Consider the following 12,869-nt stretch of genomic DNA (forward strand, 5'->3'; position numbering starts at 1 on the left):
TAGATATCTTACACAATTTTTTTATTAGGGACTTACTTAATTTTAAATTTTTTGATCAAACTACCTTAGACATAAGTTGCGCATTTTCAGTAATTAAATGTTGGTGTTGGTTTACTTTACGTTTTGCAAAATTAAATTGCAATAATTTGTACCAACAACCATCTTTGGGGAATACCCTGTGACGTAAGTTAACAGGTGTGGTATGAAAGCAAACATGTAACCCTATTTGTTTAGTCAGTTTACATGTGGCGTAAAGTCGCAAGGAACTTTTGAAATTGTTTAGTGCAAATTAAAAGCCTATTTTTTGTAATTTTTTGCGTGTGTTATTAGTTATTACATCTGTGCCAGAGTGTTCTATTATCTATATAAGTATTGTTTCATTGTTGTACTTTAAAATGAGAAGACAACAATTTTCTAACCCTACGAATGTAAGAAACGCCAAAACAACAGGACAGAATATTCCTTCAGTGTCTGATGCTAAATTAAATCAAGCTAGAAAGAGCGGGACATTGAACTTGTCCAATAACCAATGGGACGTGCTACCAAGTAATGTGTGGTCACTGAATAAAGCACCCACAAAAGAAGCTGCATCTTTTGATGATGGGAACTCTGCGTGGTGGGACCAGGTTGAACTTACTAAACTAAACTTATCTTCAAATCTACTTTGTAGTCTACCGGAAGATTTACAAAGTTTCGAGTTTTTGAAATTTTTAGATGTCCATGATAATAAACTACAAGCACTCCCCAATGCTATTGGTAACCTTTCTGCGTTAGAGCATTTGAATCTTAGCCATAACCAGCTATCAATCATTCAAACCTCTTTCAATGGCCTTGTGAATCTAAGAGTTTTGCTTCTCCAGCACAATCAACTAAGAGAGCTCCCTTCATCTCTTGGTCGATTACAAAACTGCGAGAAATTAGACATCTCTCATAATCAAATAACCACTTTACCTGAGGACATCTGTGGTATTAAATTCCTAAAGGATTTCAATGCTTCCTTTAATCAATTAAATGCATTGCCCAATAACATTGGGAAGTTGCAATCATTAAGGATACTGGATGCCAGTAATAATAAGATCAAGTGCCTGCCCGATTCTATCAGTACCTTAAAACAGCTTGAAATACTTTCTTTTCGGAATAATTTACTTGACCAGCTTCCCTCTTTAACTTCATGTGTTTGCTTGAAAGAACTTAGCCTTGGAAACAACCGTCTCACTTGCTTCCCAAGTCAACTCCCAGTGTCTGTTACTATTTTGGAGTTAAGGGACAACAAGCTTTCTGAAATCCCCTTATCTGTAACTGAGTTGACGCAATTAGAAAGGTTTGATATTGCTAACAACAATGTACCAAATCTGCCACCAGAAGTCGGCGCAATGGAAAGCATTAAAGTTGTGGTTGTAAGTGGAAACCCAATACGTACAATTAGTAGCCATATTTTAAACAAAGGAACCCAAGCGTTGCTAAAACATCTTCGTTCACGCATTGTGTCAAATGAAACAGAATCACTGAATGCAAGCACTGGTAGTGTAATACCACAATCAAACAGCAATAACGATCTATCTAACAAACACTTGGTTGCATCTTCTCGTAAGTTAGACCTAACCAAGGAAAACCCTGAATCTGTTACCACAAAGCTAGCATTGTATTCAGAATTACCAGTCAATGAAGTAATATTGGCTCGCTGTTTTTTAACCAACATACCAGAAGAGTTATCAGGCTACAAAGGTTCTCTTTCTACTTTGAATATGTCCAACAATAAGTTAAAATGTCTTCCACCAATGATAGGATGCTTCTCTCAACTTGGACATCTAGATCTAAGTGGAAATGCAATGTCTGCTTTACCAGATGAGCTCGGAGAGTGCATCAGCTTAAGAGAGATCAATATGTCGTATAATTTGTTCACTGTTCTGCCTGGGTCAATTTTCAAACTAAAAAATCTAGAAGTTTTAGTTGCTGATAACAATCAAATGACAAAAATTGATGTTCCAAATTTAAAGCTGCTTCAACAACTTTCTACACTGTCATTGCAAAACAACAGCATTAATGAAGTTCCACCCGAACTTGGCTTATTTACATCTATTACTGCTCTTAAGTTGGAAGGCAATCTGTTCAGAGTTCCGCGACAAAATGTGCTACAAAAAGGAACACTTGCACTTATGGAATATCTGAGATCGCGCTTACCAAGCGCATAGATTGGCATGGTATTGTAAATTTGTAATTCAATTTTTTATTATCTTTAATGGGCTAGTTTAAAACAGTGGTTCTCAAACTGTATGTAGCAAAGCCTTGGTGCCTTTTTTATTTTCCAAAGGCATCACATAGTCTTGTTGTTTTTGTTCCAGCGAATAGTTCAAAATTAATTGCAGCACAAAAAGTTGTGCTTTGTTACCCTGTGGTGCTTTATTTTCAGTTTTTGCGTCAAAAAAATTATTAATAATCATCATTGATAAAGAAGTTTATGGAACACTGGTTTAAAATGTTAATGAACCGCTTATAAAATCTACATTCAGTTGATTTCAGCACTCCTATTTTGTTGCATTCTGTAGTCCTTTAGTGCTGTTTTTTTTTAGATTAAGTAATATAAAAGCATAATAAAATATGCAGAGAAACACTTTAAATAACGGTGAAATACATTTTAATGTTTAATAACGATAAATAAATACTAAAAACTTACAGTAACTGATTAAGTACCAATTGACACATTTTTTGTAAACGTGATGAATTCTGATTAATTATTTCTTGCAGTTGTTGCAAACAGGTTGCCGATAGTTTTTTGCCAAAGGTTTTTATAAACGATTGAATAAGCTTTGACAATGTGAATGAATTGGGAACTTTAAAAACACATTCTTCAAGAAATGAAACAAATTGAACCAAAGTTTCAGGAGTTGCTTCAACTTGAGCAGTGATTAGCAGCTGCATAAATGGTAGAATTGTTTCTGGGTTGTCCATTTTTTCCCAGTTGTTTTCCAACACACTTGTTAGTAAGGTGAGCCTGTTTTCTCTGCATCTTTTCACCATATTGGTAAGCAGTAGGACTTGTGCCTTGTTAAACATAGCTGCTTGTTTTGTAAGTGGAATTACCACTCGGTCAAAAAACATCATGCAGTTACTGTCCGTCATTTCTAAAGCAATACCCAATAACTGTCTCGAGACCGGCTTCTCAATTTGTTTAAAGTACGGCAGAACAACACAGCTTAGAAGAGCTGACAGTGATGGATCTTTATTTTCTTCTTTGACAGGTCTATGATCTTGAAGCAACTGATCCCACACAGTGTACACTGTACTTGAAATATCAGTTTGGATAGATATATTTATAACAGTATCTAAAAGATATGAATGGTTGACTTGGATAAGCTCAATAACATCTTGACAATTTCCTTCTTCAAAATGTTTCTTTAATTTTTCTAAAAGATCTCCATAACTTGCATTGGTAGGTTGATTACATGAAGGTGGTACCTCCATTATAGCTTCTTCTTTTTTAACATCTCCTAATTCAATATTGTTAGTTTCCATACTAGTGTGACAGAATTCTTGTTTAATTTCACAGATCTTTAAAGGTTCAGCGATGAGGTTTTTGGTTGTATATTTTTGTAAAAGTTTTGCATAGAATTGAAGAGCCTCACTATGATATGCTTCATAATGGGACTGGCAAGCAACCAGCAAAGGTTGCAGATTTTTAATTTCCTGATTACTGGCATGTGTTAAATGTATTAACCAGGCAAATAGTTTCATTTGTACACCATGTGGCAAATGTACAAATCTAGGCTTCATCACCACAGCATTGGTTAATGTGTCTACAAAAGGTAGAGGCATACTGAGATAGTATAGAAGTTGTTGTAAGCCAGGATTTGGTTGATATATTAAAGAATATTGCGTCTCTTTGAACCATAGTAAAGCAGATTCAATTGGTTGTGTGGCGTAACTCAGTATTTCCAATAGTTCGTTCCATGGTTCTGCAGACCTTACATTGTTGTTCATTATAGGGTAAACTTAATTGCACATTAAACAACAAAAAACTGATTTTCTAATAATGAGTTACACAGTTAAAAAAGCAATGCATGGGTGCATTTATCATTGCACAGTATAAAGAATAAGTGTAAATAACACTGGAGAAAATGATAGGCCTCCGCATATTTTGAATTGAATTTTAAAATAGTAAAATAAATCATGTATGTGCTTCCACAGTGGTGCTAAGACACTTCTCTTTTATTAGCTCTCCATGTGTTTTCAAGTGAGGTAATCACATTACTTAATACGTATATTATTGTACTTTCGTTTTTGCCATAACGGCTGACACATTTGGCACATACCAGTATACCTTCTATAGTTTTTGTTGCCAAACAAAGTTTTCTTCAGAGTTGGGCTGTTTCAGCCTCCAGTTGAAGAATTGTTTCAGCCACCAGTTAAAGAAATCATATGCAATTATGCATGATCATTTTTATTCAAATAAAATAAATATTTGACTTTCAGAGGATTTAAAACCATCATAAGATATAAAGGAATTGTTTGGTGCAATTGCTTCTACATCCTCTCGCTTGGGCCCCCACACAATTTGGACAAGACAGTTTATAGCTAAGCAAAAATAGCTTATATAGTAGGATGTGGGAAGATGGGACATCTTTTCATTCTATTTTCTCGTACATTTTGGTAGTAAGCAAAGAACATTCAAAGAATTATAAAACCTTGCCCTCGCGACTTTCATAGACCATTGTTAATTGTTTAAAACACGACCAGGTTATTTATTTATTTTGTGCTAAAGGGGTGCTAGTGAGGGAGTGCTACCAAAGGGGCTAGCACCAACTAACAAAATCAACATAATGGACATGACGCTAGAACATGTAGCGATTAATACACAAACAAACAAATAACTAATATATATCCCATCGAGTATCGGCTTGACCATGTGTATACACGTTGATGAAAGCATTAAAGTAAACACTGAGCAAAATCATTGTAAGCAAAGGAGAAAAAAATAAAAAAGGCGAAAAAGAGAATTAAGAAAAAAAGTTATTTGAAGGAATTATGTACAATCACTGACAAGGTCAGAGTTACTGGCTGTTTTGTAATAGAATAAAAAATAATTTTAATAATCGGCAATATTTTATCTTTAAATTTGTTTATAAACTGAAATAATTTTTTTATTAAATATATTTTTTACAACACTGAAAGCGAGCATCGAAATCATCTGTGACGAAATTGGATCTTCAAAAAGGGTAATACTAATTTACGGAAATACCTGTGATCCCGTGATTTTCCCGTAACTAAGCATAAAACACATTCCCGTAACTGGTAAATACTTAAAACAAGCCTAAACCACATTCCCGTAACTGACAAGTACTTAAAAGAAGCTTAACAAACACAACACATTCCCGTAAGTTTCCGTATTCCCGTAAATTAGTTTGCAATTTTCCCGTCTTTTCCGTATTCCCGTAAATTAGTTTTACCCTTTTTGAAGATCCAATTTCGGTTTGCGCATCACTTTACATTTACTGTAAACTCAGCAAAGGTAGGAACATTTGTGGCACACTGTTTTTGTTGCAATTTAGCCAATGTTAATGCTACTGTTTAATGCATGGCTGATTTGTTTTCACTTGACAGTTAAATTCCATAATATGGTAGCTTTTTAATAAAAATTCCTATTAAAAATACAATATTGCCTATATAAAATACAATATGTTTATTTTAAACCAATAGGACATTGTAATACTATGTAGTAAAAATCTCATGTATATAACCAAATAAAAATAAGGTTTACTGAATTATTTCTTCTTACATTGTCTGCATAGGGGCAGGGTATATCACGTTATTTATGCACATAATATACATATATATATATGTTACAGCTTACTTATGAGCTAATTGTTATCAGTTATATGCATTCTTTCCTATGCTACTTTGTGGCTATTTAGAGCAATGGTTAAACCCTTTGGAAATACTGGATAGGTAATTTTTCTTGAATGCATAACCAAATAGGCATTTTTGGTCTGCCTACATTATAGTGATTCAGAGCAATAGAGAATGACAATATATTATACAGTTTGAACACTTCATATTACACTATTACAGAGTGTAAACTGTTATTCTGGATAGGCAATTTTGTGTAATAGGCATCGGTATATGCTGAATGCTGTAGCATGTAAGATGGCATTGAGCAAGCAAGACAGCTCTATGAGTTTGATGCAAAAAGCATTATACCAGCAACACCTGGACCGTCGATTTTGTGACCTCATCGTGAAGATAAATGATGAGGTGTTTCATATGCACAGTTGCGTGATAGCAGCAGCTTGTCCGAAGCTACATGATGTACTACAAGAAAGAAACAATTTTCATTCCGAGCCGTTAAACCAGGACCTTAAGTATTTTCAGCAAGAGTCTTTTACGCCAACTTGTTTTTCGTTCCTACTAACGTTCATGTATACGGGTAACTTGCAGTGGGAAAATATGAAAAGCGAAGATATACAAGATGCTTTCATAGCTGCACAGTGGTGCGGTTTTGATAAGGTATATTTGTTGTTAAACTTCATGTATAATTATATATATAGCTATAGGCTAATAGGCTATCATAGTTGTTTTTATGTTTCATATATTACTGTAATGAGAAACAAGTTTTAAATCAGTTTTGATATTGTGTAGGTTTATGTTTTAAATGAAAGAGTTGGATATTCCTAATGATTTATTAATATTTGTTGAATGTTTTGCTGCAGAACGATTTAACTTGTCAGATTTATTGTTAGTCTGTAATCTAAATCCAAAGTGTATTAAGGTGTATTTTACAAATATATTATGCTGTAAGTTTGCTGCAAAATCACCCTTAGAAACTGCATTTAATAGGCAGATTGGTTGTTATTCTGTGTAATCAAATTCCAAGATATATTAAGTCTATTGAGTGGTTTGAACTGATAGTTAATAATTTAGATTCTGTTGCTAGTAGTATATGTATTATGAAGTAATATAATCTTTGATGGTTTATCTTTAGTCAATAATATATGTTGTCAGAAAAGTGTTACTTTGTTCCATTTCAATGTAAATATGTTTTTAAATATAGGAGGATTTTAAGAACTGTTGTTTTGTCGCTTTATCTTGTCTTTTGGTTTAAAATATTTTTTAGTTGTCGCTACCCCAATCGAAGAAACAAATAAAGTTGTTAATATATAGTAAAAATTGTCATTTTTATTTATTATTTTTTAATTTTTTATCCAGATTACCGATGAATGTCGCAAACTGATGACAGAATGCGATGGAACGCATAAAGATGCGATCGAACTTTGTGAGAATGGTGAAAGTGAGGAAGGGATTGGTGATACACCAACCACCACAACTACTATGGTTGTGTTGGCAAAAGATGATGATGAAGAAATGCAGCAAGTTGTTCCGTATTGTTCAAATGATGATATTGGTGCTGTTGGGTCAGTGAAAAAACTCGCTGGCATGTGCTATGAAGACGCAATGCAGAACCAAAACGTGATATACTGTATGTTATGTGCAGAAATGTTCAGCGCAACAGATGATACACTGTTTATAGAGCATATGGAGAAACATGCTGTTCAATCTGGGATCACTCATCACAGATCTGCAGACACACAGTCTATTAAGTCACTGTTGTCTAAATACAAACCGATTAACAGTGATGATGATGATAATATGGAAAACGGGGAGCAAGAAGAAGATATGTCAACAGTAGCAATTTATATTGATGATGAGGACCAGGAATATCAGGATCCAGATGAAAAAGATGTAAAAAAGAAACGACTTTTCGCGAAATGTTTCAGTTGCCACTATTGTCATAAGCGATTTACTTCTCAGAAGTCAAAGAAAACACATTTAAGGTTTATGTTAAGAATTTTACTTAACGAACTACTAGCTACTGAATGTAAAAAGGTTACGTTTTTAATAGGAATGGTAATACACCTTGTGCCAAAACTCTTGAACCAGAACACTGAGCAACTTTACTTTTTCACATTAACTTTAATATTTGTAGGACAAGGTTTGAACCTAACCACTAAGCCATGTATTTCTTTCGTAGAACCTGGGAAGTCTTTATTATAAATCTTGCGCCAAATACAGCGAATGTAACCACTGAGCCACTTATTTCTTCTTTACAATAACTTTAATATTTGCAGGACCTGTAAAGTGAAGTTACATCGACAGAACAAAGTTGATGGGGAAGAAGAAGATGATGAGGGGAAGAGGAAGCGCGGATGGAGGGTTAAGGCTGTTCGGAAATCTAAAGCTGTGCCAACGAAAATGTGGTTGTGTCCAGAATGCCCAACATTGGTGTTTTACAAGAAGCGTGACCAAACAGCGCACATGCGCACACAACATGGAAACACAAAGCAGTTTGTTTGCGAGGAATGCGGGAAAAAGTTTCAGGTAATAGAATATGAGAGATTTAAGTTGAAAACAAATAAAAAGATTTTTCTAATATCTTAGAGTAAAAGTGCTCTTAAAAGTAATTTTGTTTAAAAGCATATTTTTTTATTTTTTTCTAGAAAAAAAAATCTAATTTATTCTCTTGTCTAATAAAAAAAAGCTAATTCTTCTCTTGTCTTGCAGGGTAAGAGTGCTCTTAACTGGCACAGTCGGATACACAGTGGTGAGAAGCCTTATGTTTGCCATCATTGTGGTAAAGCATTTACTGAGCTAAGGAGTCAGTTAGCTCATGAGAGAGTCCATACAGGGGAACGACCTTTTCTCTGCACAATCTGTGGCAAAGACTTTTCTTTCCGGTATTTTAAAAATATATTCCAAGCTTTTTTCAAATATATTCCAAACCTTATTTTAAATATATTCTGAACTTTTTAAATATATTCGAAACTCATCTGGTAAAAAATTGTAAATCACTTGGTATAAAAATGGTAATCTCATCTGGTATAAAAATGGTTCCTTGATAAAGTCTTATCGAATGGTCAACGAAACATTGAAAATGCACTATGATTTTAAACCAAAGAGCTGCTAAATGATTGTTTACATTATGCCTAGTAGCAGAAGTAACAGAATATGTTTTTAACTGTATATCTATTTTTCTACTTCAGACAATCCCTTTCCCGTCATATGAAGTTTCATGCTGGAGTAAGACCTTACCAATGTAGCATTTGTGGAAAATCGTTTGTCTTAAAACACAACCTCACTGAGCACCAAATTAGACACGAAAAGCACAAGCTCGTCAAGTGCCAGTCGTGCCTCGAGTCGTTCTATAACCAAGAACTCCTTATGGAACACCGTCGCCATCATCATATGTCAGAAACTGGACCCGATGTCATTGATATGACAGTGCCCCCACACAAGAGACTACAGATTTCTGATGGAACTGAGCAAGACCAGTACAACATGACGCTTGAAGACGCAATTCTAGAAACATACTAAAAGGGATTTAAACTGTAATGTAAAAAACCTTAGAGTTATATTTTGATAGTCGTCAAAACATAATTAAGGCAATTATCTTGTAAATACAGCATTTTTACTGTTTCGACTCGCATGTGTTAGCTATAGTGCTCATTTGTTTTGCTTGCTCCTCTGTCATTCACATTGTTGTGTTGTGTATTTGGGCCAATATTTTATTATGAGCGTATGTTGTGTGCTCGTAGTATACTAACTGTTATCGTGTACAGTTTCGTACCGAAAACTTGTCTTATTTTTATAGCTTTCTCTCATTGTCTGTACAATATCGGAAATAGACGTAATTTAATTTTAACCCTGGCTTAAAACCTCCAGGATTGAGTTATATATGTAAGTTAGGTAGAGTTATACCCGTGTGTGGGCCTATGTAGATTTAGGACGGACTAGGCAAGTTCGCGTAGTTCTTAAAGCATAAAACACTCTTACTGTATTATTTCAGTAATGTAAAATCCTGTTTTACAGGAGTCCGTATATAAACGTGTTTATAAAATGACTTTAAACCGCACTGCTATTTTTAATAGTCCCCGTTTATGTCTGGCCGCATAGAGGTCTAAAATGCAAAGAGCGAACATGTGTAAGATCTGTATGATTCGTTAAGTAGCTTCTAGTTACGAAGAAAGACACCTGGAAGCAGTTCGACCGCTTTTATTCGATATAGGAAGGTTTTAAGGCGTAAAAAAAGATACATTTCATCCATTCTTTATGTGAATAGTGTCAAGGAACTTCTTAGTTTAAATTGTTTAATGAACGAGTGGTAGTAAACTAAAGTAAAGAATACATGGAGCTATACAGAGAAGACGGAAAAATTTTTCCGCTAGGAGGCGATGACAAATTCGTTTCTCTATTTTATGGGGAGCAGTTAGTTTCACGGTTTATACACATAATATATAAACCCCTAACACAAACACCTAACCCCTAACACTAACCCCTAACTTCTAACCCCTAACCTCTAACACCTAACCCCTAACACTAACCCCTAACACTAACCCCTAACCCCTAACCCCCAACTCCTAACCCCAAACTCGTCAAACAAAAAAAACTTGAAAAAAAAACATAAAAAAAGTATTCCACTGTGCGGGACTCGAACCCGGTAAAAATGAAACAAAGAGAGTTTACGACCGCACGCAAACCGCTACACCACAGATTCGACGACAGTAACCACTACGAAAGAGCGTATATAACCGACCTAATGTGGGAAATATGTTCTTACTAGTGTTTTATGTATTTAGAAAGGTATTTTTATTATTTAATTAATTTGTTTTACACTTATTAACACTTTGTAGTGCTGTTTTGTTCGTTTTTCCGTATTTTTTAATTTAAATAATTACCGCCTCTAGCGGAAAAAATTTTCCGTCTTCTTTGTATAGTCCCATGTGTAAAGAATCGTCGCCCCACGTTGTATGCTAACCATTAACCCCTAACTACCATTCTACCAACCTCTAACACTCTCCACTAGCCTAATCTGTAACCTACTGAAGGATTCTTTACCAGTGCTAATAAACGTGATGATATTTAAGCACGTTTATTTTGTTTGGAGAAATACAGATTTTTTTTTTCAAAAACGTGAATATATTTACTATTTACAGCGTGAAAAGCAATCACTTTAATTTAAAACTGCCTTATCTTTTCTATAGTAAAATGGTGTTAGTTAAAAAGCGTAAGCGAGGAAACAATATTAAAACTGGAAATGCTGGTCATGCAAAAAAGAAGAAAAACTCGGAAGAAACTGACTCGGATGAAATCTCAAGCGAATCTGAACTGGAAGATAATGATTTGAGGCCTGAGTTACCGGTAACAGATTCTGAAGATGAAAATGAAACAGCTCAAGAGAAAAAGATGCGGCTTACAAAAAAATACCTTGATGAGCTGCGGACTCTCCAGGAGCAGCGGGAGGATGGAGTGGATGCAGTTGGAACAAAACTAGAGGAGGAAGTCCTTGATAAAGCTGGAAGATTACAACGAAAAGTTGCCGATAAATTTGCGGCACCAACCAGTGACGATATCTCAGTTTTAAAAGGCCATCGCTTAACTGTTACCTGCATGGCAGTTTCACAAAATGGGGATCTGGTTTTCACTGGGTCAAAAGACTGTTCAATAATTAAGTGGGGTCTCAGTACCAAAAAGAAGCTTGCAACAATTCAAGGTGGAAAGAAACTAATATCCACCAGCAAACACCATACAGGGCATGTGCTGTGTCTGGCACTAACAAGTGATGGTAGCTACCTTGCATCTGGTAGTATAGATAAACTTATACTTATCTGGAGCCCTGAAACATGCAGTCATATTCATACATTCGCAGGACACCGTGACGGTGTACTTGGCTTGGCTTTTCGAACCAATTCCCACCAATTATTCAGCTCATCTCAAGATCGAACAGTTAAAGTTTGGGACCTTGACACTATGGGTTACGTTGAGACCTTATATGGACACCAGGACAGCGTTACTGCATGTGACAGCCTCATTAGAGAAAGATGTGTAACTTCTGGTGGGAGAGATGGCACGGTAAGATTCCTATGCTAACATTATATTAAGAATATTTATATTGTCAATAATCAATAGTATTTCTGTTTTATGTGGGTGAGGTCTTATACCCTGGCATGCCATAGCCCCAAGATTTAGGTCAGAGTTGTCCTATTACCCAATTAACTGACACCTAAGGTGCTACAGCTTATTAGTATTTATCATTTAATTTGGTATCCTTTGGCTGCCCTAGGCCAATGTGCTGTATAGAAGGTAACTTAATTCTATAGAACTGAATGGATTATATAATTAATAACAACTAAGGCGTATTTACTTTCTGGTCTCTATAAAGTTTTCCTAATATTTTTTTTGTTACAGATCAGAGTTTGGAAAATTGTGGAAGAATCTCAGTTGGTGTACCATGGGCACACTGGCTCTGTGGATTGCGTCAAGTTTATAAATGAAGAACACATGATATCAGGATCTGATGATGGATCTATATGTCTTTGGGGAAGCATGAAAAAGCGACCTCTATTCATGATAAAAAACGCACACAATTTAGCCGATTCCAGCAGACAAACGTGGATCACTGCAGTTTGTTCAATGAGGAATTCTGATCTTGTTGCTACAGGTTCTTCTGATGGATATATTAGACTGTGGAAATGCGGGGACAGGAGTCTCTCACCTCTGTTTACTGTACCTGTGTTAGGATTTGTAAATGATTTAAATTTTGTGAATAACGACACCCTTATTGCTGCTGTTGGGCAGGAGCATAAGTTGGGAAGATGGTGGAAATTGAAAGAAAGTAAAAATGTTGTCATGGTGATAAAGCTGCCAGCTGTAAAAACTTGAACTAATAAAGTGTGAATTTTCATGCTGAATCATTATTCCACATGTGATTTGTTTTTTCGAATACCATATGATATAGAATACTATTCTGGCAGTATTTTATTTGTTATTATACCATAAGGGCCAAACTTTTTAAAATGTATAAAGGCAGGGATAGAATAGAT

The 12,869-nt window shown here is 35.1% G+C and overlaps 4 protein-coding genes across 4 annotated transcripts; 3 read left to right on the forward strand and 1 right to left on the reverse strand.

Moving 5' to 3' along the window:
• Positions 1-29: 29 nt before the first annotated feature.
• Positions 30-2,745, forward strand: LOC149735995 (leucine-rich repeat-containing protein 40-like). The gene has a single exon (XM_089877737.1). It carries the CDS (start codon positions 396-398, stop codon positions 2,190-2,192), a length of 1,797 nt encoding a protein of 598 aa, XP_089733863.1. The 5' UTR covers positions 30-395; the 3' UTR covers positions 2,193-2,745.
• LOC149735996 (uncharacterized) lies at positions 2,619-5,172 on the reverse strand. The gene has a single exon (XM_089877746.1). The coding sequence runs from the start codon at positions 3,976-3,978 to the stop codon at positions 2,671-2,673; it is 1,308 nt and encodes a 435-aa protein (XP_089733872.1). The 5' UTR covers positions 3,979-5,172; the 3' UTR covers positions 2,619-2,670.
• Positions 5,173-5,480: 308 nt separating this feature from the next.
• LOC149735997 (uncharacterized) lies at positions 5,481-9,622 on the forward strand. Its single transcript, XM_089877740.1, has 6 exons — positions 5,481-5,506; positions 6,067-6,501; positions 7,201-7,826; positions 8,121-8,370; positions 8,554-8,726; positions 9,033-9,622. The coding sequence occupies exons 2-6, from the start codon at positions 6,118-6,120 to the stop codon at positions 9,361-9,363; spliced, it is 1,764 nt and encodes a 587-aa protein (XP_089733866.1). The 5' UTR covers positions 5,481-5,506; positions 6,067-6,117; the 3' UTR covers positions 9,364-9,622.
• Positions 9,623-10,965: 1,343 nt separating this feature from the next.
• Positions 10,966-12,802, forward strand: LOC149735998 (U3 small nucleolar RNA-interacting protein 2-like). Its single transcript, XM_089877756.1, has 2 exons — positions 10,966-11,898; positions 12,235-12,802. Exons 1-2 carry the CDS (start codon positions 11,035-11,037, stop codon positions 12,706-12,708), a joined length of 1,338 nt encoding a protein of 445 aa, XP_089733882.1. The 5' UTR covers positions 10,966-11,034; the 3' UTR covers positions 12,709-12,802.
• The last annotated feature ends 67 nt before the right edge of the window (positions 12,803-12,869 follow it).

This window comes from Ciona robusta, chromosome 5, assembly GCF_009617815.1.
Source record: "Ciona robusta chromosome 5, ASM961781v2".
Lineage (NCBI taxonomy): Eukaryota > Metazoa > Chordata > Ascidiacea > Phlebobranchia > Cionidae > Ciona > Ciona robusta.